The sequence below is a fragment of the Mauremys mutica genome, chromosome 19, assembly GCF_020497125.1.
Source record: "Mauremys mutica isolate MM-2020 ecotype Southern chromosome 19, ASM2049712v1, whole genome shotgun sequence".
Lineage (NCBI taxonomy): Eukaryota > Metazoa > Chordata > Testudines > Geoemydidae > Mauremys > Mauremys mutica.
Window position 1 is genome coordinate 8,588,810 of NC_059090.1, and position 24,829 is coordinate 8,613,638.

At 40.6% G+C, this 24,829-nt stretch overlaps 1 protein-coding gene across 21 annotated transcripts in view; it reads right to left on the reverse strand.

The window, feature by feature from the left end:
* The window catches only part of CUX1 (cut like homeobox 1), a 417,182-nt gene that overhangs the window by 103,340 nt on the left and 289,013 nt on the right, over positions 1-24,829 (reverse strand). For 13 of the 21 annotated variants that reach the window (XM_044993419.1, XM_044993427.1, XM_044993418.1 and 10 more), the window contains 9 exons: positions 20,225-20,283; positions 16,553-16,601; positions 15,327-15,423; positions 13,598-14,269; positions 12,483-12,548; positions 10,988-11,089; positions 7,689-8,515; positions 4,921-5,086; positions 4,232-4,288 (listed from right to left, as the gene is read on the reverse strand). In XM_044993419.1, coding sequence (XP_044849354.1) covers positions 4,232-4,288; positions 4,921-5,086; positions 7,689-8,515; positions 10,988-11,089; positions 12,483-12,548; positions 13,598-14,269; positions 15,327-15,423; positions 16,553-16,601; positions 20,225-20,283 — 2,095 coding nt within the window. The remainder of the gene's footprint in view (positions 1-4,231; positions 4,289-4,920; positions 5,087-7,688; positions 8,516-10,987; positions 11,090-12,482; positions 12,549-13,597; positions 14,270-15,326; positions 15,424-16,552; positions 16,602-20,224; positions 20,284-24,829) is intronic. The other 8 variants (XM_044993431.1, XM_044993429.1, XM_044993430.1 and 5 more) reach the window with 3 other exon arrangements.

A 24,829-nucleotide genomic window follows, 5' to 3' on the forward strand; every position in this document is an offset into this window, starting at 1 on the left:
ATGGCTTGAAATCAACACAAACTGGGGCCAATTACGTTACAGCTGCAACCTCAGTATGCACAAGTGATGTGGAAACTTAACCAATTTGCCTATTAAAATTACATTTTAGAGTTAGCACAAGGGGCTTGATTCTGTTGAGTTATCCATACAGCTCTAAGTAAGTAACTAAACAATTCTATTCTGATCTGGCTCACACTGATAATAATGGCAGTAATATTTTTATTTTATTTTATTTATATTTATTTAAACCAAAGTTTAAAATAAGTAATTGAATTTAACCTACTTATGTAAGGAATTCCATTAGTCTTATGACTCTTAGGTCAAGAGATCGCCCTTTCTTCTCCATCTTATTGGCCATAAAGTCATATTCATCAGAACCATTTCAAACCATAAACTTTGTTAATCAAGAATGCATTCTCACACAGAACCCAGTATCTCTTGCTACAAGTAGTTATTAGCCTGTTTCACAGACGATAAAATCCAAATCTGAGATGGTCTCAGGAGCAGAGGAACCAACGTCCATGTATATTAGCACCTGGTTCTAATTATCAAAGTTCTCAATAGATTGGTCTGAGCTACCTACTGGAACACCTCCTATAACAGTTGTGCTCCTCTGCAACTACAAAGCCATGCACAATAAAGGGAAGAATCATGAGAAATGAGGACAGAGCTTTTTTCATGACCAGCTTGAGGCTATCAAACTCCTTCCCTCAAGAGATCAGAATCTCACTGCATCCAGAACAAAAGAGTTAACACTCATATCTTTGCCTTAGTTTTCCCACAACAGTAATTAAAACAAGACCGAAAACAATATCTAACAACTCTGTTGCTGTGTAATAGGGAGATTGACCCAATCCACAATTAGCTACCTGTTAGCGTCTGCTATTGAAAGATAACACCGTGATGAGCATGGTATGAATAGAGATAGACAGATCAGATATCTGGCTTTCCTGTCATTCTGCAATGCATGTACTACTATCACATCTGGAGTAAACTTTATACTTGTGTTCAGATTTTTCCATATTTCTTTCCCTTGTTACATATTTTTTTATTTTGAAAAGAAAGGTTTTATGTAATATTTCAGTAGATCTAAATACAGTAGATCTTTGGTTTTTAAATCACTAGGTGATGTGCAATTACCTCAATCAAGATTTTGATTTAAAAAACAAGCTTTAATTAGAGCATCCCATTTTATGCAGCTATAATCCTTCCTTCAATTTCCATGAGCATTACTACTGCTAAGCAGCATGAAGTTCGGAATGATAAATGATACTCAGAAAGGAAGACAAACAAAAGGGAAATTCAAAATCCCCTGAGATCACCCACAGCTGTACTGACAAATGAAGATTTCCACATTAGGTCAAAAGAAGACCCTAACAGAAACACGCACCAAAAAGACATGTAAGTCTTTAATGTAGTATATGGATACTATATGACCTTCACAAAGGATAAATACAGAAGTGAATTAAAAATTCAACGTTCTTGGGAATATCAAGGCAATCAACAGAACTAGTACATAATACCATGGTATTTTTTTTGGGTAAAGTTTTACAGACACTCAGTAAAGAAAGTAACCCAAAAAATCCAAATAAAACCAATACAGGAGCTACATACAAGTGTTCAAAACACTCAATCATATACACATGTCCTAATATATATTGCAACTCTCTAATTCTAATCCAGCTTTGACCATCAAAAAAGAAACTAAATAAGGGCCAAATTCACTAAAAAAGAAACACGCTGATGCAGTTGGGTGACATTAATTCAGATTTTTTTTCCATATGATTTGGTCCATGTTGTTGACAGATACCTCATTAAAAAGACAGATTTACCCAAAGGCAGAAAGATACATGAAGAAAATGTAAGAACGAACATACTGATTTCCTTTTTTACCACTGAAAGTAGAGATACCATTACTGTGTAAAACTTATTCGGTAGAACTTGCGCAAGGATCTTCTGATTACTAGCCTGATGCTTAAAACGCACAGACACAGAATGCAGAAGAGTATCAGATTATATTTTGGTATCAGAGGCTATTCTTGCAAATACTTAAATGTATTAAAGGTTTGGACCCTTTTTTGTTTATTTATGATATAAGATCATAAATCTATATGGTTGTCATGCAGAGAAGTCCTGAATGTTTAAAAAAAAGTCACATTCTCCTTGATTTTTACTTTAGCTACGTCTTTGTCTTCACTGGTTTTGCTGGAAAACTCCTTGAAAGACAGTCAAATTGGAGTTGGAGCATTTACAGCCCTCAAGTATAACGGTGGGATGTTGAATCTTTCACAAACACAGCTTTTCTACCAACTGTTTGCCAGGCATTTGAATTAAAATATAGGTGGCAACAAAAACTATCATCAAACTATCCTTCCCCTCTCAACTGATCATGCTTCACTCTCTTCTTATCTGTGATGTCATAAGCCTATTAGTTCTACCAAGTATAAAAGGGAAAACAAGAAATTAACTTCTAATTCTAAAAATAAACAATTTTATTCATGTATTTATTTTTAATCATAAAAAGAAAAATGGACACAATCCCATTTTTTCCCTCATTTGCAGGTCACCTTTAAGGCCAGAATAAGGGGTGGTAATCAATAATATGCTCCATTCAGCTAATAAAAACTTAGCACATTGCAAAATATTAGCTCAAGGGCAGTAACTGCCAGACTAGGTGGAGATGTGGAGCAGTGGAGCAGAACCTCACACTAACTCATCCAAACTTCCTGAAGGAAATAACTGTTAGCTACTAGCTATCCTCCTGGGAACCCATAAGTTGGTCAGATTGCAATACTGTAGGTCAGTATTTCAACCCATTCTTAATTACTGTTAGGGACCAGAAAAATGATTAATAAAAAAAATATAGCCTTTTCCCCCTTCCCTCCCATTTGAAACCCTACTCGTTTAAAATGACCTGTTAAATGTATTATTTATGATATTTTCTGTTTTCTTAAGTATTTATATATATTTTTAAATTAGAATAGTGACTGGTGTTGGATGAATGCTACAGAAAAGTAGCTATTGCATACTTTCATGAGCAGCACTGTAAAAATGCCTCAGGAAATTTACATGTTCTTTAAATGCTTGTAGGTAAGTAACAATAGCTCTGTGATTGCAAAGGCTGTTTCTAATTTTATTCATGAAGATTTTATTTTCATGGTTGGTTTTAATGCTGACATTTTGCCTTTATTCATTCCATTTTCATCTAACTCCTGGGGAAAATTTAGAAAATTTCTCAATATGAGAAATAAATAAGTTTAGAACCACAATTGAGGATGAAAAAATATACCAACAAATAAGGCAGTTGCGGTATGTAGATCATATTACAAATGAAACGCTTCTGTTTTACAGCCTAATACATCTCACTGTAAGAGTCTCATAGTAAGGGAAACGGTGGAAACCCCATTATTTAGGACATTTAACCTAAACTGGACAAATTATTAGAAAAAGGTTCTGTGTTGCAATTGCAAGGAGATGGGCAAGAGGACCCAACAGGTCCGTCCTTTACATTCTGAACTGCTGTAATTCTCTCATTTATAGCATTTATAGCACCTGATCATCTTACAGCCACAGAACCCAAGTAGTTCTCTCGCCTGGAATACGGTATAAATGGCTGACATCAGTTAACTGTATCACTGGTTAAACGGTGTGCGTGGGTAGAGTTTGGTATCTAACAGCAGGAACACAGCTGCTTTATACTGGGGCTCCCTACTGTAATGGTCATCCTCAGAAACATCTTTAAGCAATTCACTTGCATTTTGCACAAGTCTCTGTTGTGTTTTAGTGAAGGGGTGGGAGGGTGAGCTGCATATTTAGCAATCTTCCTCAACTTTAAATTAGAAAAGCTGGTTTAGAACCACAACTGAGGGTGAAAAAAATATACCAACAAAAAAGGCAGTTGAGGTATGTAGATCATATTACAAATGAAATGCTTCTGTTTTACAGCCACTGTCACATGTCAAATTGATAAACTATGATAAAAAATAATACAGAGCAAATGATCTCAGATCATAGTCTTCCAGCCTAATGTATCCTGTTAAATGCTCGCATTTTCAAGATCTGCCATAGTAACATAGAGGGGATGAGGAATTCACTGTTGTTAAAAACCCTGAAGGTGCTCCTGCATGCTATAACAACAAAACACAAGAATCTTTTGGGCATCAGGGCAGCAGAAATAGAATAAAATGTAGAGAATTATTGTACACCAAAGCATTTGAAGCCAGTTGATTACCTGAGCTTGCACATCCCTGCTGTAGGGAATCCTGCAGCGATGTCACTGAGTGGAGGACTAAATAAGAGAGAACAGTAAAATCAGGGAACAATAAAGGAGACTCTCAATCCACCAAACCAGGCAATAACTCCAATTCTAAACAGATTTAACAATTAGTCAAATGTTGATCTCAGTTACAACCAAGTAAGGGCAAAATCTGTCTTGGTATTACTAAAAATAACAACTAGATATTTGGTACTTCTAAACAGCATAATGAAAACAATGGTAAAAAACAGAATTACAACCACTCTTTAAAACTTAATTCTTTTATCTGGTTACAAGAATCAAAATTCTTCAGAGAACTTTAGAAATATCCTCCTCAACAAGTAATTCCTATTAAAATGTGACTGAATTTAACTTTCACATTTTTCTAGCTCTTTATCCAAAGTTGCTTGATTTATATGCTGTTATTTATGCATAAACACTGCTATTTTAATTGTTAACTCATCATCTCCTGCTTAGGAATTAAGCAGAAACTAATCCTTCTGTGTAAAATCCCAGTGAGTCCCTTAACAACAAGTTGTGAAGTCGAGGTGGGCAATTCTACTTATACAAATGGCAGAGCTAACTTCAGAAAAAACTCTCGCTTACTGCAATTTAAAAATAATTCCTCTCCTTCAATGCAAACAACATAGTGGAATTTTAATTACCTTGTCCTTGCTGCTGCCCTTGTGCAGGCAGGACACACTGTCCCAGCTCACCATTCAGCCAGAGCTGCATACGAATAAATGGTTCTCGGCCTTTTTGCGTCAATTTACTCCATGGCTTTGGCCTGGAGAGCATGTCACTGACACTCCCTTGGGATAGGCCCAACACCTGAAATGAAGCAACCAAGAATGGAATATTAGCGTATTTAATTTAGGGGTGGGTAACTTTTGTGATATACTTACCACCGGCATATTGCTCATGTCATGTGTATATTAATCATTTACCAGAAAGCACAGGGGTAACTTTAATTACATATGCATATTTTGTAAGTAAATGGAAATTTTGTGTGTGTGTAAATATTGAGTTCAGGAAAGAGTATGCGTTTTTCCTGCAAGAGCAAAACACCTGCAAGAGCACAGGGAGCTGCATAATACACTGTATGATGTAATGTCATCAGTTCTAACGGGAGAATCACAGAGACCTGGTCCTAGCAGGTAAATAAAAACAGGAAACCATTTTCATATATTTTGTTTTAAAATAAACATCCTTGAAACTTTCAAATGTACCCATCAATTGTGCTAATTATTTAAATCTTGAACAGCTTCGTTTTGTACACGTTAGCTCATCTTTAACAATTAATTGCAACTGTACACAATAGTTTGAGAGAGGAAGTGAATACTGTCATACTGTAGCCATTAAAACTACAGGAGGAATGTAGATAGGCAGAATGTAATTAGCTGACCTGGAATTCAGCCAGGACACTTGAGTTTAACATCCATTGTTTTACGAAAGCTCCATAGAATATCTAATGACCCCAAGTGGTCAAGCTCTTAGTTTTACGTCTTATTTGAAACATGGTTCTTGTAGTAGCATAATGTACATAGTATCCTGCTGGGACATTGATTCAGTACCGAATCAGAGGGAATAATGCCACCTGCTGAATCACCAACACCACTTCCTGTAGCTTTAGATGCTCCTTGGTGGTCTTCCATCCAAGTAATGACTCTGCTTAGCTATGAGATCTGAGACCATCAGAACTCGGAGTGTTGTAGCTTCAAAATGCCACATTCTACAATATGTATATGTATCACCAAGGGCTCACTTAAAAAAGATACTAATGCTAACTGGAAGGCTGGACACTTAGGGGCTGAGCAATGGCTATATAAAGAATTCTTAACTAAAAATATAAGACTGAAGAGCAGAGAGTTCCAAATCCCCTTATGTTACTTTTAAATATTAAACAAGAAATTTCAGGTTTCCAGAGTCCCTTAACCTTCATTTACAAAAATCTGTTAGATTTACTGATCTATGGCAAGGATATTACTCAAATATTCCATGAGTTCACTTTAGCACAGTGGTCCCCAAACTTTTCAGGGTCACCAGCCCTTATCCCATCCACACACCCCTACTTACTCCAGGTGCCAGAGCCGCAGCTCCTGCAGGGGGGACGGGGGGGACGGACAGACTGGGGCTGCGGGGCGGGGGGTGTGTCTGGCCGGGAACGGAGCTGTGGTCAGGGGCCAAGGTTGGGGCCATGGCAATGGGCTGAGGCTGGGAGCCGGGATTGCGGCTGGGAACAGAGCGGGGCTGGGTGGTGCTCCCTTCTCCTCCCAGTGGAGGCTGACATGGGCCCTCCTGCTCCCCAAACTTTCCTCCGTGCCCCCCCTAGGGGGTGTGTGCCCCACAGTTTGGGGACCACTGCTTTGGTGGATATTAAATATCGTGTCTCAATATATGTTCCAACTTAAAATCAATGTAGCTGAGGAGTGACACAGAGATTGCAACCACATGCAATATTGTTGGGGTCCATTTGTTTTAAATGAATGGTTTATATATGACTATGTTCTGCTTCATGGGACAGGGCTACCAAAGCTCCTCCAGGAATTAAAAACAGAGAGTGATGATTATGCAAATCAGACAGATTGTCATTTTCCCCTCCCCCTCCCCCCAAGAGGTAAGTGAAGTCTCCGGGGGAAGCTTGCACATAATAGCTCAAACTAGATTCCCCAGAGACCAATGACAAAAAAAGGACTTTTTGATAAATAGCCTGAGTTTAAACTGACTCAGGGCCTTCTTTCTGTTCCAGCAAATGGACTGGATGTTCTGTCTAGGTGGGGGGAGGGGGGGCAATCCTTGTGGAAGGGTTAGAAGGAATAGACCAACTAAGCCCTCGTAAGACTGACGGGTGACCTCTGGTTAGCACATAGAAAAAAACGTACTAAAACAGTAAAAGCTCCTGCATTGCTTGCATCTTAAGAATAAATGCGCTTAATTATAAAGAGCTGTGTAGTAACTTGTAACTACAGGCAATTATACTGTTCATAACCTTTACAGAGAAAGGAAAGTGGAGATCCTGGCCTGTTTAGGTAGCCTGGCTTGCTGAGAATATTACAGCGTAGTAAAGGAACTGGGCAGCCTTGGTCTCTGCCCAAGAGGTGATGATTGGGAGCCAGAAACCGTTAAGTGGGTGCTCTTGGTGGACCACAGAGGGGGAATGCACATGCAGTTGCCCTGAACTGTGAAAAGAAGAAATTAGCTTCGTGTTCTTACTGTAAGCTATTGAAGAAGCTTTTTCTATAGAAGGTAGAAGCAGAAAATCTGTGAAATTTAATAAGACACATGACTCATACCTTTCACTTGTAAATATATTTTGTAACTACTGAATGAAAAAGGTATGTTGAAACTTTATGTGGCAGATTCACATCCCTATACATAAGAATATAGCGCTACATGTTTAAAGTAATAGTGTAATGAAAAATCAGTTCTTTACCTTTTCCCCAAAGATCCTTTGGCAGATGCCATTCTTTGCTAGCTTTTCTTTGACCTGACGAGTTAGCTCTATTGTATCCACTTCCTGGTACATGTAAATCTCATACTGCTCAGGTGTCAATGGAGGAACTGAGGGTTTGGATGGCTTTGATATAGGTACAATAGGAGAGGAAGGAAGGGGGCTATTTTGTGGTGTCTCACTGCGGCTTGCCCCAGTCATGCTCAATTCAGAGCTCTGGGAATATGGAGATTCAGCATTTGGCCACTCCTTCCAGTATTCTGAAGAGGATGGTCCTTGGAGTTGGCTACGATCTGACCTTGTCTGGCTGCTGACCTTTTCTTTTCCACTGCTGGCTTCCTCGACCTTTGTATCTTCAGAAGGAGTGGTATTTCTTCTGTCATGCTGAACAGTGTTCCACCAATGGTCCTTCCAAACACCACCACGTCCCAATTCATTTTTAACATGCCTCAGCACACCCTGTGCAGAATCAGTTATTCCATGAAGCTCTAAAACTGGTGTTTCCTGGTGCTCCTTTTTTAGCCCAGAGAGGTTCTGCAATGCAGATATATTAGAATCCATGACAGTAGAATGTTTCTTCAGTGACAAGGCCAATGGAGAATAACTGGATACCGAAGACATTGCAGGTGTAGATATTAGTTTTGGGGACAAGATGGAAATGTCTGCTTGAGACAAAGGTGTTGTTTTTAAGGCAGGTTCAAGGGCAGCCTGCTGTGCTTCCATTTCACGTCGGGCTTGTTGCAGAATGGATCGAATGGCCTCATCAGAATTGCCACTGCTAGATGCAGAAGGTGGCTGAGCCGGCTCAGCTGTGAAAACAGACCAAAGATGAACGGTAACACTTTTTATATAATATACACATTCTTCTAACTTCAGTGCCACTGTAAATGTTTCCTAACAAACCTGTGAGGGAACAGATGGTCTGCAGTACATTTCTACATGTATATAAAATCAGATTTTCTCTAATTAAAGAAGCCAGTTTTCAAAGTTAGGCCCTGGAAAATATTTGCAGCCACACATGCACACACAGACACCCAAACTACATATGTATAACTGATATGTGTTGCAAACATTTGCAAATATATAGCTTTGAAAAACAGGCCCTCTCTCCCCTCAGCAAATGTACACTTCCCCAAAAGTGACATTAACATGTCATGGTCCCAGTTACATTTACTTAAGCATTTGGTTCGCTGTCTCCCCAAAATGAATCATGCACAAACAAAATCCAGGTCACCTGGCTACACTGCTAGTGTCCTGTTACAACAGAAATAATCTGATAGGGTTAATCATTCTACTACCCAAAACAGAACTGGAAATTAAAAAACTTAAGGACTTTTACAAATAACTTAATTCTTTTCTTTCCAGGGCCGCCCAGAAGGGGGGGGGAGGGCAAGTGGGGCAATTTGCCCCAGGGCCCCCACAAGAATATAGTATTTTATAGTATTGCAACTTTTTCTTATGGAAGGGGCCCCCGAAATTGCTTTTCCCCAAGCCCCCTGAATCCTCTGGGCAGCCCTGTTTTTTCCCCTGACTATTCAGCTTTCTTTCTCTCTCTCTCTCTCTTTTTCCAAACCACTGAATGAAAGGTCACTAAAAAACACGATTATTCAACAGTTTTCAAAAGTAAGTGTGATGTTCAGCCATAGTGGGCTGCATTGCCAAGCAGAAGCTTTGGAAGAACTCTTGATCTCTACCCTGTATGGAGCCCATGGGCATCAAAGAAGAGACAGAGTCCAACTGAAGGGTTTTGGTGGTGAATTAGTGCCGATATGGCCTTCCTGAGCCAATGGATGCAGCAGCAGAGGTTGGAATTCCAGAGGAGAGTCCCAGTGTACTCTTCTCCAGGGTCAAGAGATTTGGTAAGGTGCTCCTGCATTTGGATTTACAGCAGTCTCCACTGAAACCTCAGCTGAAGAAGAATTCCAAGGCTTAAAAATCCCATTATGGAGGTTGGGCAATGTGAGTCACCTGATATGACTAAGGGAGCTGTGCACTTCAAGAAGTGGCCACAAATGAAAATAAATAGGATTAATACAATTATGCAGATTATCCTATAATAATATTGTGTGTCATCTATGCATGTTTTCATTCTGCCACCCTCTGTCCCTTCTCCTTCATGCCCACAAAATTAATCAGAAATAAGAACAAGGGAAAAAAGTCAACAGGGATGCCTCTTCTGCTTTATCTAACTATTTCTCTCATTGGAAGTTTTAGGCTTAATTAATTAATGTCTGCAAAGCACTCTGAGATCCTCATATGAAGTGTGTTGCAAAAGAATATAGTAATTAATCTGTTTTAAATTACTGTATCTAGTCCACATTTAGAAATCTAGTATCTTATTCTGTTCACTAAAAACATCTTTCCATTACTCCCGCAGATATTTTTTTGCCATGTGATTTGTTTTAATTTGGAAGCTGAATATCCAGAGTAATAAACCAACATTTATTTCTAAAAATGAAATTTAATGCAAAGCACTTTCTAATGCAGCGCCAGCTCCATAAGTGGAGACGCAGGATTGGAGAATTAGTTAAAAAGTTTTGATAGCTGTCAAATGCATGGAAAATTACAGAGTGGGAAGATAACCTGGACAGATGCATTGGAAAAGGAAACACTGTTTGAACTGGCATGACCATTTTGAAGTGCATTTTTAAAATCAGGAAATGGAAAGCAAATAAGCACCAAGGAACAATTTACACCATGAAATAAAGCCCTGTAAAAGTCAGATTCGGGACTGATTATGTTATAATCCCAATTCATGAAAAATATAGTGCGGTGAGAACATACTCATTAAGGGCTAGCTCATGACTGGGCTAGCAGGGGAGTAGGATAGATTAAATCACCAACCACGGTGAGTCTTTTGATGTTTGGTCAGATTTGAGGAAGAGTAGGACAGGAGCTGTGAGGCCAGTATTCCCCCTCCTACGAGTACGCTGGTAGAAATGGCTCTGCCATTCCGGCATGCTGGCCAGAAGACGTGGATCAGTGCAAGGGAGGAAGTATGCGGTGCAATGTAAAGGGTGTCACAATTCACTTTCCCCCCGGAGCAAGGCAAGAGCAGGAGAGGAATTGTGACTTTATCTAAAGGTTCCATCTAGCACTAAGGATATAAAGTAAAACTGAATATGTGTTATACACACGAACCCCTCCTCACTCCAAAGAAACTGCTCTGCAAAACATATGTTCAAGATTTTAAGAACATAATTAACCGACCAGAAAGCTCATGATAATTGTTTTAATTAAATTCTGAAGTAAAAGGAACAAGAGACAAAGTGAGCCTGTACCTGTTTTCTGTACTTGCAGCTCCCTTTTGGCTTGTTCTAGAATGGATTTGATGGCTTCATCAGAGCCAGTCTCTGTGGTTCGGATTCTTGTGGTGATGTTACCTGAAGAGAAGGAGGAAACTAATGACGTTAAGCAATCTTTTTAGCAAACACTGAGTGTAACACCTGCAATTCATTCTGAGAACAGTTTGCAGAGGTGCTTGTAAGCACTCATTAGGAGGATTTTAAGATTTATTGACCTTCACTAGTACTGGAAACTCCATTCTTTTCAAGAAATTTTCTCTGCTTGAAAATACATGGTATATTACCATTCAGCAGCAGCTACAGGATAACTTTAATATATAAACAGTAGAAGAATCAGCAGGTCATGTACTCGCTCAGTGTCAAGTACTACACAAATTGTACTATCCAGCAGGAATTTAAAAAAACCCTTTAGTCTATTCCCTTCTTTGGGGCAGCTAAAAATGTGATGGCATGAACCACTTATAAAATATCACGTTAGCTGGTTTGACCCTGTATGGTATCTGAGTACACTGTACATTTTATTCCAGACTGGAATCTAAAATAGAGAACATTGGATAGAAGAAAGCAATATTTATTCTAGTTTATTTTACCTCTCCAGGATGTCAAAACAATAGGAGAAATACATTTTTAAGTGTAGATATAACCCTTAAGATATTCCCCAACAATATGAGGCTTATTTCTTGTTTTTCAAGCAAAGAAAGAAAGATAGAAAATTCCTAATGATTTTGAAGATTACTTTAGTTTAGTGCATTTTTCATCATGTAGTAATGCTCTATAAATGATCTACATATATCACTAATAGGAGCCACATCATTTTCTACCAGAAACAAAACAACTCTTTTAGGGCGGGTTTTCTTTTGCCATCTTGCTAAAAGCAAAATTCTGTCATTGGTCTGAAACAAGGCAAAAAAGTTGATACTTAAATAGCAACTCCTACTTCCTCAATTAGTAGTTTACTGATCTGATCTTCAATGATACCTTTGTCCAGGCTTTTTCATATATTATGCTAAGATAAGTTCTACACCATTTTAACAGCAACATGTCAACATGTACTCAAAATCCTAGGAGAAGGATACCCGTAATATAGACGGAATACTTTTTACCTATTTGTGAAGGAATTACTTAATACTGGGTAACTTTCTTGCTTGGATGCCACAAGGAAGACAGCCAAACAGTATCTAAAAGGTTTTCATTATTTGTAATGCCACTTCTATCACTTATCTCTTTTTATACACATACATATTTGGATGGTGTATGGAGAAAGTATCCAAAACATGTCAAGTTAGTATGGTAGTGGTGGAATTAGAAAAAGTAAAGTGTTCTTCTAACCCATGGTTTGTTTTATACTTACTGTTTTTCCATCAGATTCCAGGCCAGAATCAAACTGCACAGTTTTAAGGAAACACACAGCTAGAGCACACTCCGTTTTCTAGATATTAACTGCAAAGAAAAACACCTGCCTGTGACGTACCTTCAGACCCATTTCTTCGTTTCGGTACTTCCTGAAATAGTCTGTTCAGGTTCTGGCCTGGATTCTCTGTTGAAAAACAAGTTTGGTAAGAATAAAACAATCAGGGGATGATTGTGCTGACATCATGGGCTGTGTGACATGAAAAGATAGCTGCCTGTCACTAAATACAAGAGTTCAAGCTTCTCTTAAACCCTTTGAGTCTTTGTCTGAGCATTAGAGGAGCAGGCTACTTTGGAAGAAGTGAGGCTGACTGATTTGTTAATAAAAATTACATCTATATACAGAAAAGAGGTTAGATTGATATAAATAAATGTCTAAAGATGGGTAGATAAACCACCCAAGTATAATCATAAAAAGGAAGAACAAATTATAAATGTAATGACATTCATTTTCATTTAATGAACATTTATGGAAATGCTGCCTGTTCTTTCAACTATGTCTAGGTTTTTAACAGCTTTCTTTTCATTTTCTTAAATGCAAGCTTCAGTATTTATTTAAAATTAATCACACGGAAGTGAAAGTGAATGTTACTTCTTAAGATTTTCTATATAAATAAGCAAAGCTGCTTTAAAATGTGGGTTAATAATTTTTTTTGTTAAACTAATGATCTTAGGCATCACTCATATAATTTTTTCAAGACACACAGGAAAAATTGCCACCAGAGTTATTAGGGGCACAATAAACACCCGTTCTCTGCAAACAATCCCTACTATAATTTTGGAAGTACATGTGGTGGCTGACATTCTTGAGAGCTACTTTTCACTCAATGTTTCATTCCGATATAGGGCTATTCTCAATTAAGACAGGCTTTAATATACCAATATTCACTCTTTCCAACAAAAAATCAATCCAGTCCAGAGTATAAGGAAAATCTCGGCTTCTCAATGTCAAACATACTACACTATATAACTGCTGGAAAACAACATAGTCAGAAAATTAGATTTAGTAAAGTCATGTTTTGTAGAGCATACGTTCCTGCATCGTAGCTCTGTAAAAGAGTAAGGTGAAAAACAATTCTGTTGCATAAATAGCCTAGCAGGAGAAAAATTTTCACTGGTTTGCATATTCATAGCCCACGAGACCAAAGTTTAAATCAGTTAGTAAACAGAACTTACCTCTTTGTCTACCCTGGATGCTGCGTAGGGCCAGGATGTTCTGCTCATCTGAGAGGAACTGCTTCATCTTGTGAAATGGCTCCTTGCCTCTCACAGTCAATTTATTCCATGGCTTTGGCCGGGCTAGTATCTCGCTCACAGACCCTTGTGACAGTCCCAAGACATAATGTCCAAATATCCGCTGTCCAATATTGTGCTTGATCAATTGCTCTTTCACCTGACGTGCAATTTCTGCTGTGTCTATCTCCTCGCCTTCAGAGATGCTCCCAGCACTTTCTGACTGGCTGGGAGATGGGGCCATGCCATTAACATCCGGACTTTGTTGTAATGGACTTTGGGAAGATATGGAGTTTGTGCTGTAAGGACCTGTTGAAAAAATCATGCTTGTGCTTCCTGCTTCCTGCATTGCCTTGGAGTAGAAGGACTGCATTAGCTGTCGCTGGAGGAGAGAGTTTAGTGCAAATTTTCCTGTGGAGGCCAGGGGTAAGCTGGGGCTTGCCAAGGATGAGCTGAAAAAGTCTTGACTTAAACCCGTTGGTGAGAACTGGTGTGTACCATTAGTATTGGAAGCCTGCTCCCCCGTGTTGCGGAGCAACTGAGAAGAAGGGGAGGCCGGCAAGGTTGCAGGACGCTGACTCTCAGGCTGGTCTTTCCCTTTTCTCCTGGCTGACCCTACAAGGAAGGTCAAACATAATGCATTATGGGGGATTAAGAAGGGAAAAACCAAGATAAAATGCAAAGTTTGCCCCACAAAAGGGAAAAAGTGCAGTTTTTACAAGGGCCAATGAGGTGGTGGTTTGTTTTTTTATTAATTTAAATTTTAATATGCCAAACAAGGCCCCCAAAACAAACAACATGCATTTCATGTTTGCACCTTTCTTGTATGTTGCAGCCTGGAGAATCCCCCTTACAAACTCTAAAACTAAAACAATTACATGAAGTGCAGTTATACAATTAAAATAAAGTCAGTTACAAACAGCAAAGTTTCTTTAATGTCTCTTATTCGAGACATTACTCAATGGATTTGGCTGAACCTAATGCAGCAAACATTTACATTTTGGAACAAATCAATTTAATTAAAGAAATCACGTTTAAGTGGATGCAATAGGATTGCTCAGTTAAAGTCATATACATTTCAGAACATAGGAAACCCCAGTGCCAATGACAAATTTTAACTCTTTACCAGCAGCAAAAAACATAAGCATTAAAGTATCTGGAAATTCCATGATGCCATCATTTAAAAAATGTGCACAGAAAATGTAAAATACCCACATCAGGAAAGCTAATAAAGACACAGCTATTTCAGTATTTGTTTTTTAAACTGATCTGCTCATGAAAATATCTAAGTATATTAGATAGAAAGATAATTGTATTCTACATGCAAACACTTGGCTTCACATTTGTGTGTGTGTTGGGGGGGGTGGGGGGGGGAACAGAGCTTTTTGTGCCACTGCTGAATTTGTTACCGAAACTGAAACCAGCCTTGAATGCTACCATTTGGTACATCCTGCAATGCCTCCCTTTTCTAACCTTCAGAGCAGCTCTCAGGTCTCCAAGTCTTATTCTATTAGCCAGCCTATACAATAGCAAAATCAAACATTATTCAAGGTCCTTGTTGTCCATTAATCTTTCTGTCACGCACTAGGCTGGGCTCTCATCTCACATTCACTCTCCTTTCCCCCCCCAGATAGTAAACAAAGTATCACAGCAGAAAATCACATCAACCTACCGCTCAGGTCACTATTAGTGATACGCAGTGTGGCATTCTCAGACTGCAACGAGCGATTTTTCTCCAGCAGCAACACCTCCAGTGGTTTGGATGCATCCTAAAGACAGTCAAAACATGAGGTTTGCTTCCAGGTTAGCCATGAAGGTATTAAACAATTTAAGGAGGTCATTCAGCTATTGTGAAAGAATTCAGAAGAAGGAAGAAAGCACTTGCCTTTGTGATGACTGAGGCAGTAGAATTCATCATGCATATATTATGTGAATGTTCAGATTCCTAAACATGCTACTCAACAGCTATGCTGCTTAATTTTCAATGTAAATCACTCATCAACTCAGTGTTACTTTTTTTTTTTTTTTTTTAACTTTTTTAAGTGTCCTGTTAATCATTTTATTAATCCTACCTACTTTTTTATTTGTTTTTAAATTGTGCTGGTATAGTTTCCAATGAACAACTAAAACACTGTTTTAATTTGACTGAAGTATTGTTAAGATTATATTTCTTCTTCCTGGACCACTCCACTACTTTGGCATTATAGACTTCCTGGAAATGCTGTGTGTTTCAGTGCAAACAGACCATATAATCATAAATTAAATCAGTCACAGAAATTGGCCATTTACCTTCCACTAAATATCTAACCCTTGATCATGAAAAAGCACATTAAAAAGTAATCCTTTTTACGCCTGGTATATTGATATTCAGTTTGGATTTCAGAAGCAGGAATCCAATTCATAACCTTTGATCTTAAGGGAGATTAATGTACTAGATATTAGAAGTTTCTACTCCTTTCTTGGTGTTCAAAGGGTTGCTTGTTTTCTTTTGTGAATGGTATATTCAAGGCTTTTCAATATTTAAAAATTGCTGAACAAGGTTTTCAGCCTATTATTAGTTTAATAAATATCCAAGTTTCAGTTTAATTGTGTGTCAATGCAGCATCTTAAAAAGACTTGGTTTTATAATATTCAAGTTATTCACTCAAACACCATCTGTAATGTCATTCTTTGTCCTTGACCACTTGAAGGAAATGTAATTAACAGGCAAAAAATGTTCAGTTCAGCTTTTATAGTAGAGGCTTGAGAAGCCAATGATCAACTTGTGTACCACAATATTTTATGGACACTTAAGAGCCTGTAGCTTACAGGAAATTGTTCGTGCTTGCCCTAGATAACATAAAAATAATATCCACTAACTGAACTGAAGGATTAAGAAAACAAAAGTAGATTCAGTACCTGTGCACCAGAGCCCTCAGAGGGTGCAAATTCCATGGACTTCAGTATACTGTAAAGGGTGAAAAATGAGTTATTTTCTATTTCTTCCTTTCATAACAGTTCCACTAATGAGCATTAACATTATAATTTCCTACTCTCCAGGAACACCGTAAGTGATAACTTTAACAACTTTCCTTGCAGTAATATAATCTGATAATGAATACAGAAAAATTATCCCAACTAGTTACTGGATAAGAAAATTTTCTCAAGCGTCATCTAATTCATTCTATATACAATCCCACCAGGCCAGTTTAGAGCATAAATTTAAAGGTTAATAAGGATATAACATTTTAAGCTGTCAGAAACAATATAAATTTATCTGTGAAGCTTGAAGGGAATGAGAAAGTTATAACAAAGCTACAAAACAGGGGATATCACCATAACAGTTATAATACTGTATATAAAATACACCAGCTTGCATATAAAAAAATATGCACAAATTATTTTTCTGACCAATGCACTACAGCCTAAAAGGCAGTTCTTCATTTTAATAGCCTTCCGTTCTACAGCATGGGGAAGACATACTGTTCAATATTTCTTAAGATGCATGAAAGAGCCATACATAACTTATAGAGCACTTTTTATGTATAAAGCATATTAGAAATATTTCATGTTCACAAGAGCTGTGTGAGGTAGTTCAGAATAAGCACTATCATTTTATAGAAGGGGACTCCAAGTCACAGAAAGGTTAAGGCCAATATTTTAAGATGTGTACACTGATTCTGGGTGCCACATTAACAGAACCAGAGTCTGGAAATAAAAAATCAGGCTATAGGTGTCTAAAGTTGGGGACCCAGAGTCAGAGGCGCCCAAAATTAGTGGTCACTTTTGAAAATGACTTTTAGTTTAGTTTTAGTGACTTATGCAACTCCAGAGGGTCCTCCTCTACCACCTCGAGTTATAGGAGTGTTTGCACCTCCTGCATTAGAAACTGCTCATGAGAAGGGTCCCGGAAGAGGGATGGGAAAGGTGAGTGGGAAGGCGGGAGGGAACAGAATTGGAGAGAATATCCCAATTCTACCGTGCTCCAGACCCATTGGTCTGAGGTGATATGTTTCCAGGCATGGTAGAAATGGGATAGACGATTCACAAAGGGAGGGGAAGGATCTGGGATCTGAACTGCTGTGTCGCCCCCAGGCGCACCTTCAAAAGTTTGGCTTGGAGGTTGAGGGCTGCTTCGCTGAGCCTCGGCCCTGGTTAGAGGAGGACTGAGAGGACCTCCGTCTATTACTCTTGCCCCACTTCCTGCTATAGGGGGCCTAAGGGGAGCTGAGTAGAAGGTTACAGCTTGAATTGCTTCCTCTGGGGGGCTGGCATTCAGAATTGCCCGCGAGTCTTTCAGGCTGTGGAGCCTAGTGTCTGTTTGCTCCGAGAAGAGCCCTAAACAGTCAAAAGGCAAGTCCTGAATACTCTGTTAGACTTAATGCGAGAGTCCTGACACTTGAAGCCATGAGCTCCTTCTCATGGCTACCGCAGTTGTCACAGTATGGGCTGCTCAGTCTGGCGAAGCTAGGGAGGCCTGTAAGGAGGTCCTTGTGACGACCTTGCCTTCCTCCAGGAGAGCAGCAAACTCCAAACAGGAGTCTGCCGGCAGCAGTTCCTGAAACTTGGACAGTATGTTCCAGGAATTAAAGCTATAGCGGCTAAGGACTGCCTGCTGGTTGGCAAAGCAAAGCTAGAGCCCGCCGGTAGAATACACCTTCCTACCAAAGAGATCCAGCTTCTTCGCCTCCTTTGACTTAGGAGTTGGCCCCAGTTGTCCCTGCCTTTTCTTTTGGTTGGCAGCCTCCAGCACCAGAGTACCCGACTGAGGATGAGTAAACAGGTGCTCATACCCTTTGGAGGGCTCAAATTTTGAGCCACTCTCCTGAGCAACTCTTGGTGTGTACTGTTGTCCATGACAGGCAGTGGTGGAAGTACCCACCACCGTTTCATCCCAGGAGGATGAGGAAGATGCACCGGGTCTTCCTGGCCCTCTTGTTCACAGATCCTCTTGCATCAAAACACCCTGTGTGGTGCCGGTTTCCAGGCCTGCATCCATCTCGGTACCGGCTCTGGTCACACAGCAAACTCCGTGCCCATCTGCTGCTCTCACGCAGGTTTCCAGGCTACAGATGTTGATGATGATGGGACCCATGCCTCCGAAGCCACTGACAAGGATCCAGACCCAGGCCCTTCGGGGGGGGGGGGTTGGTGGTAGGCCCATGGGGCTCAGAAGGGCCATTGAGCCGGCACCTGCCATTGCAGAGGCCAGGACATCATGGGTAGTGGCTGCCCTTCCTCTTACCTAGAGTGGTGCCGGCTTCGCCTAGAGGCGTACGACTCTGCCTCTAATCCGACAAGGACTCCGACCTTGATGATCAAGGCGTTGCAGAGCGAGATGTTGCCAGGGAGCGGTGCTGTGGTGAGGGCGAGCGGTGCTTCTTCATTTTCGGCTTGCCCCAGACGGCATGGTGCCTCTTTGTGGCACCGGTGCTGGTGACTGCGCTGTCATAGCTATGAAGTCCCTAGCCGCCTCAAATATGTCCAGTGTAAAGGGAAGGTCTAAGTCCTCCTCTCGACACTCCCATGGACTTGACGGACCTCCCTGTGAGGCTAGAGTCAACGGTGCCGGAGGAGTTGGAGCAAGAGCAGGGTGTCCTGGCACAAGATGCATCCCGCTGGTGCCTCCTTGCTCCACCGCCTTAGTGGGAGAGCAACCTCTGTCTTTCTTCTTTCTCTAGTGCGGCACCTGTGAATGGGAGCAGTGCCGGGCACTCGCATCAGAGGAGATCTTCGGCGCTGGGGAACAGCGGTGCTGAGGGTCCCTGCAGCCTGAGTTCTTTCTTGGCGCTGCGGCCTCTCTTACAGAGGCCAGTGAGCTCTGCACCAAAGTGCTGGGCCTGGAGTCAGATGCCGCCCATGCTGGCTTTGGACAAAGGGCCGACTCCATGACGAACAGTTTCAGCCTAAAGTCCCTCTCTTTTTGGTCCTTGGCCAAAAGCCTCTGCAGATTTTACACTTTTCCGTTTGATGGGCTTCCCCCAAGCATTCAGACAGGAGTCATGTGGATCTCCCTTTAGCATAGGCTTCAGACAGGACCTGCATGGTTTGAAACCCTGAGACCGAGGCATGCCCCAGTCCCTGGGATGGGAAACGTGGTTGGGAGGGGGAACCCCCAACTGAAACTTATCTAAATCTAACTAAACTACTTTAAAAAAAAAGAGTGTTAGTTCAACTATTTACAAGTAACAATGAGAAAACAGTCCACTAGGAGATCGCTTGCTGTTAGCAAGAGAGGAGCTGCTCCAATGACTATCACTGGCGGCAAGAAGGAACTGAAGAGGAAGCACAATGAATTCGCAACTCCAGGGGGCTCCACAGGCTGACTCGATGGGTACTGCTAGGGGGAAAACCTTCCAGCGATTGTGCACGCGGCACGCACACACCTACCTGGAATCGACATGAGCAATCTTTTGAAGATGAACAATTGTACTGGGCTCTGGACGCAATTTGAGCCAAAACACTACTTCTGTGCTTTTTGTGGTTTTGAGTTATTCTTTATTGTTCCAAGAACACAGATTTGTGGCTTTATGTAACAAGCACTTTTAATCTACGGTTTGTGAAGAAATTATGTAAGCATTTAACACTTACTTTAATTCTTTCTTAACCTCTTCATAGTCAGCCTGTGTTTTCAGTTTTTCTTCCAGTTGCTTTAAAAAAGAAAAAAAATTATTTGGATGGGGGAGAGGGGGAACTTTCCAAATAGTCTTTAAATTATTTCTTTGATACAGCAAAGAGTGCATGAGTCAGGAGTTACTACTGATACCTAATTTACATACAATAGAAAACAAACGATAAATAATTAAATTAAACCAAATTATTGTTGATGCTCTTTTCCTTGTTTACAGAACACTAAGCATTGTACAATTGACAAAGTGACAATTTGTTTGTAACTGTATTGCATTACACAAACGTTAACATTTTCACAAAGCTATTAAAGTAAAAAACAAGAGTAGTATTTTGGAATATGCTGTACTGCTATTGTATAGTCTTGTCTACAATAAGAAAAGAGTTCAAGAAGCTATTGACCAGAATGCTTTAGGCTTGCAACACTTGTTCAATGCCTTGTGTCCAAACAAAACAGCTTGTAGCAAGTGGTTTTACAAGCATTACTTATTGCAATAACTAATATGATTATACACTGAAGAGGAACCAATAAGACTGCACCACTGAGACTTGCTGAGCAGATCTTTTGCTTGGGTCTGGCTAATCTGTCTTCAGTGCGGAGAGGAGGCCACAAGCACTGACCCTCCTTACACAACCCATAATGCAATGTCACAATGCCTATGCTCAACATCAGTGCTCAGCACTGTAGGATAAATGCTCCAGGAATCCTAAACTGTAGTGTTATGATTGTTGCCAACTATGATGTTTGCAGATGCCACATTACTGGCAGACACTGTACAAATAAAGAACTAAAAAGACAGTCCCTGCCCCAAAAGAGGTTACAATCTAAATCGTTTCCTTGCTTAGTACAGACACAGCCTAGCTACGTGAGAGAATTTCTTGGGCTTACAACTTCCACAGACAAGCTGGGGTTGCTTCTGCTGTATTTGACTGGCTTAATTTTTGTTCAGCTAACTGATCCAAAATGATATCAGTATCTGAAGTAAAAATAAATACACTCCTCCCCTTGCAGCTTTGACAGCAGCAGTGCATTTTTGAAGCATGACACAAGCAAAGCCAATATATTTACAGCAATAAAGTATAAGGTGGAATGAAATAACCATGTGCCAACTTTTTATTCACTGAAAATTTGTGATGGTAACATCTGCACAGAATCCAAAATCTCACTAAGGTTATGTCTACACTACGATTTTATAGAAGTTGATTTTTTAGAATTCAATTTTATACAGTCTATTGCATACGTCCACACTAAGCGCATTAAGTCGGCGGAGTGTGTCCTCACTACTGTGGCTAGCATTGACTTACAGAGCGGTGCACTGTGGGTAGCTATCCCACAGTTCCCGCAGTCTCCGCTGCCCATTGGAATTCTGGGTTAAGCTCCCAATGCCTGATGGGGTAAAAACTTTGTCGCGAGTGGTTTTGGGTACATGTTGTCAGGCCCGCCCCCCCTCCTTCCGTGAAAGCAACGGCAGACAATCATTTCACGCCTTTTTTCCGGGGTTCTGTCCGCCGGACCTGCTCAGCCCGCTGCCTGCCTGGATGATCGGAACCCCCAGGCAGGCAGTGGGCTGAGCGGGGCCAGCGGATGGAGCCCCAGACCGGCAGCAGGCTGAGTGGCTCAACCCGCTGCGGGTCTGGGGCTCCGTCCACCAGCTCCTGCCAGCCGGGGTCCCGCTCAGCTGGCAGATCTTGGTGAGATCGATCAGGGGTGCCTGGACAGACACGGCTATCCTTCTCTTAGAGCACCGAATGGGAGCGACTCCAGGTCATTCTCTTCTTTAAGTTTTGTCTCATAGAGATTCAGTCCTGCCTGGAACATCATGCGAGCTGGAAGCTTCTACCTCAGGCTGCTCACCCAGCCGGCAGCACCGCATGGCTGCACCTACCCCAGCCTGCTCCTTGCTCCCATGGCTCATGAAGACTGGATAGTAGTAAGCAGCAGTTTAACTTGTGGAATGACAAATCCAGAACGAAGGATTGCACTCTATGGGCCACGTTAAGATTCTTTCAGAGTCCTAGATAGCATTTAGTCCCTATAAAAGGCTTCATGAAAATTTCCCCTCGCCCCTAACAGAAATGTTAATTTATCAGAGCAGCTGAAAGGGTAAGGAACTCGGGACTATAACTTACAGAGAGCTTCCATATTATTTAACTCATCATTGATATAATTCAAAGTAAAATTTCACAGCGCGGTCTGTTCTAAGACTAAAAATGCAGGAGAGGAGTCAGAAAAAGGAACAATGACCTGGTTCCACCCGGTTTTGAACTGGGGACGTTTCATGTGTTAGATGAACATGATAACCACTACACTACGGGGCTATATCTATGGCTTTCCTGCTCACAAAGTGGTCATGCCCCCGCCCAAGGCTGACACAGTGCAGAGTGCATGTGACACAGTGACCTGGCTTGGGCAGGATCGATAACGGCAAAAATATCATGAGGCGCTAAGCAAACACAGCAATTCTTTCCTGGCCTCTGCCACTGAATGCCTCCCTGCATTACGCTGTGCCCTATCACTGCGGGAGGACTGCATGAGCTCGGAAAACATGTCATCACGAGTGCATTTTTTTCGCCTTCTAATCTGCGATAACCTCAGGGAGAAGATGATGGGGGAGCGTAGAAACATTCTGGGGGGACTGCATGGTCACCTGTGTTGCTGAGTTCGCCACACTGGCCAAACAGGAAATGAAATTCAAAAGCTCATGGGGCTTTTCCAGTGTACCTGGCTAGAGCATCTGAATTCAAAGTGCTGTCCAGAGCGGTCACAATGGAGCACTCTGGGATAGCTCCTGGAGGCCAATACCATTGAACTGCATCCACGCTACCCCAAATTCGACCCAGAGATGTCAATTTCAGCGTTAATCCCCTCATCGGGGAGGAGTAGAGAAATCAATTTTAAGAGCCCTTTAAGTCAACAAAAATGGCTTTGTTGTGTGGACGGGTGCAAGGTTAAAATCGCTCTAATGCTGCTAAATTCGACCTAAACTTGTAGTGTAGACCAGGGCTAAATGTCAAACTACTTTCACTGAAGAAAAGAAAAAAAGGTGCCACAAGTACTCCTGTTCTTTCATCGGATTAGACAGCTAATCACCTGAGTACCTGGATAGCCCTGCTGACTTCAATAAAACTTCTTCAGAGGGTAAAGACAGCAGAGCTGGGTCTTATTAAACAAAAATCTATCTGGTCACTTTTTAGAATACGGCAAACACATCAGGTAGAAAAACTGACTGAAGGAAAGAACTGCCAACCCAGTAATGAACTCATCATCATCACTGGTCCTCATGCCTACTATCAAAGAAACTAAACAAAAGTCTCCAAGACCTGAAAGAATACAAGAATAATTCAGACAATCTAGTAAAATATTTGCATTTGCGTCCAGTTGCAGAACTTCTTTCTTCTGAAACTGCAACATGGCTGGAATTTACCCCTTTTTTCTTTTAATCCACAATTTTCCCATAGCTCCTACCAGGCATTTCTGGTGGTCATTTCAGCCCTTCCTGGCATGTCAATTACTGTAATCTCTGTTTGCGAGATTTGGAAATTCTCTGAAAAACATAAAAATGTAGGAACAGGAAATGTCCATCTGGTTCATCATGCTGCTCCTTTTTAAACCTATCTTCCTGCTTTTTGATATCAGACTCTTCAATCCTCACTTGTATTTCTTAGACTATTTGCTTCAAATGTTCTCCTATAATGTATTACATACCTATTTCTGTGTACCTGAAATAATTCTGCCCATTTCCTCTTCTTACTTCTAGTTTCCACATTGTAAAATTAGGACAGTTTGATCAACTTTGCTACAATGGATTCAACGGACGTGTTAGTGAAAAAGAAATTACCCCATCCAATTAAAAACACCCAGAGCCAAGTAGCAGGAGATGCTATTATGCCAGCTACTCATCAAGCAACATGTTCTAACAAATCATCATCACAGTGAATTCCAGGAAAGCAGAGCGAATTTTTAACTTGTGGAACTCACAGCTCTCAGGATATTAATGAAGTGAGTACCTTTTTACGAAGTTAGACAGGAAAATGAATAACCTCTATAGTTATTCTAGTTATGTAAAAAATAATAAGGGCTATTGGGATCAACACAAAACTTCTATATGTGGCGTAGTATGGCACATTTTGGAGCTTTCCTCTGAAGCAGCCAACAATAGCCATTAATCAAAGGAATGATACTCGAACTAATATTACTAGAAGGATACTGGATGTTGTTCTTGTATAGCAATAACTATGGGTGAGTTTTTAACCCCTCTAACATACCCCATGCTGCTCTCAGGAAAACCTTGAAGGATATCCTGCACATTTTAAACAAGCTCTGTATAGAATGCCATCTCTTTACAAAAGTGTTGCACATTTGTGTAATCCTGATGTCCAAGATCATGCCAGTGACACTTCAGTTCCTTGAGCTTTCTGTAAAGCCAGATACAGCAACTCATAGGGGTAACCAACTGTTCAAGTTATAGCTTGACACTGTGGAAAGTGGCCTCAGTGCACCAGTGAATCTGGCTCAACATTTACAAACCAGACCTGATCACTAGCACTGAAGCAGGGAGATGTAAAGGA